This window comes from Sporobolomyces salmoneus, assembly GCF_050403485.1.
Source record: "Sporobolomyces salmoneus JCM6883 DNA, S_salmoneus_JCM6883_v1_ctg182, whole genome shotgun sequence".
NCBI classification, from domain to species: domain Eukaryota; kingdom Fungi; phylum Basidiomycota; class Microbotryomycetes; order Sporidiobolales; family Sporidiobolaceae; genus Sporobolomyces; species Sporobolomyces salmoneus.
The window spans coordinates 1-1,794 of record NW_027480981.1 but is presented as its reverse complement, the minus strand read 5'-3'; the positions used below and the strand labels follow the sequence as shown (position 1 = coordinate 1,794).

General features: G+C 52.5%; 1 protein-coding gene across 1 annotated transcript; it reads right to left on the bottom strand.

The window, feature by feature from the left end:
* Positions 1-1,519, bottom strand: JCM6883_003200 (uncharacterized protein; the record flags this gene model as incomplete). Its single annotated transcript, XM_076635724.1, has 6 exons — positions 1-317; positions 399-628; positions 708-822; positions 904-1,032; positions 1,121-1,251; positions 1,356-1,519. Coding segments are annotated over 6 exons (1,086 nt in total), but the record flags the coding sequence as incomplete, so codon positions are not given.
* Positions 1,520-1,794: the final 275 nt, after the last annotated feature.

Genomic DNA, 1,794 nt, shown 5'->3' with positions numbered 1-1,794 from the left:
AGAGTGAACGAAAATGACGGGAGCGTCGAATTTGCTCCTCGATTCAACCTCCTTGAACGCTTGGTTGACTTGGTTTTGATCGAATTGGTACTTGTTGATTCCGAGTTTGATCTTTTGTTTCTCGACGAGTTCGAGCGCGCGTTCGATGCACTTCGAGTCGACCCAGGTCGGAGCACGAACCGAGAGATCTTTCGCGATCATGTTGCCGAGCGAGAGTCGGATCGGTTGATCGCGGAAGGGGTTGAGAACGACCATCTCGGCACGGTAACGCATTCCATCGAGAATCGATTCGAGTCCTTCTTGAGGTTGATCAACGGCTGCTCACGACACCGACGACGAGTCAGTCTCGACGCGAAAGAAAGAGAGGGAGGGAAAGAGAGAGAAGGAAGGGAACTGACCGAGAATGAACTTCGCTCCTCCACGTTGTCGCAACTCCTTGTTGACGAAGTCTCCTCCCTTGTTGACGCAGATCAAGTTTGATTGTTCGATTCCGTAATCTTGAGCAGACCATTTGTCCGAGGAAGCGAGGAGTACGATCTTGGTGTCCTTCGAGACGCATCGAGACGACGACGAGGAAGACGAGTGACAGTGATGACGGAGGATGTCGAGAGCGATTCGAGCGCAACCACTGTCAACGGTGAGCGATCGATCGGGTCAGCACACAACGACGAGCGACGGAAGCAAGAGAGAGGAGACGAGAGACTGACCCTTCTCCGTAAACGGCGACACAACCAGAACCTTCGAATCCCAACATCTTGTTGATCTCGGAGCAACGACCATGATCTTCTTGTTCGAATTCACGAATGAAGCGACGAATCGAACCTGCGGAGGAGAGAGAAAGAGGGAGTCAGTGTCGATGATCGAGAAGAAGAACGAGAGAGCAGGGAGCAGAGAAAGACTGACCATCGATTCGAGCACCGTGGTAAGAAGCGACGACGACCTCCTCCATCGATTTTTGTTTGTCGTTGAGAACACAGCAGAAGAGTTCGTGAGCGACGACGTATTCGGCGAGTCCTTTGTGCGAGAGAATGGCTGCGAAAAAGGGGAGAAACGAGAAGAGTCAGCCCGCGACGACAACGACGAGGGGAAAGGGAGGGAAAGAGAGAGAAGAGAGACTGACCGGCGACGTGTTGACCTTGCTTCAAGTGCTTGACTCCTTCACCGACTTGAACGACCTCGCCAACGACGTTGCATCCAGGAATAGTCGGGTAACGAACGGTTCCGATCAAGTTGAAACGTCCAATGTTGTCACTGATAAACTCGAATCGATCGACGACGTCAGCCCACACGACGACAACAACCTCGAGAGAGGGAGAGACAGAAGGGGAGAGAGGGAGAGAAAGAATAGGGCTCACGTCGAGTTGATTCCACATTGGTGAACTCGAATAACGACTTGTCCTTGTTTCGGAGTCCTCCATTCGAATTCCTTCATCTCGAGGTTGTCCGCATTCTCTTGAGGCCAACAGAGTGCCTTGTAGGTGCGAGGGAGTTGTTGAGAGGAAGACGACGAGGAGGACATGGTCGAGTGAGAGAAGAGGTGAGTGAGTCGTTGAATGGTTGCAAGTGGAGGTGTGGGAGAAGAGTCGAGGCGCCGGAGTGCCGAGAGAGAGTTTGCGGGAGGAGAGAGGGAGAGAAGAAGAGAGAAAGAGAGAGAGCGGGGGCGAGAACCGGTTTTGAGGACTCGACTAAAAAAGAGATCCGAGCGTTTCCTCACCAAGTCACGAGGACCATGTGACACAAGAAAATTTTCCTCTCCTCCCTTTTCCCTCGACAGCTCCTCTTCCACATCACCGA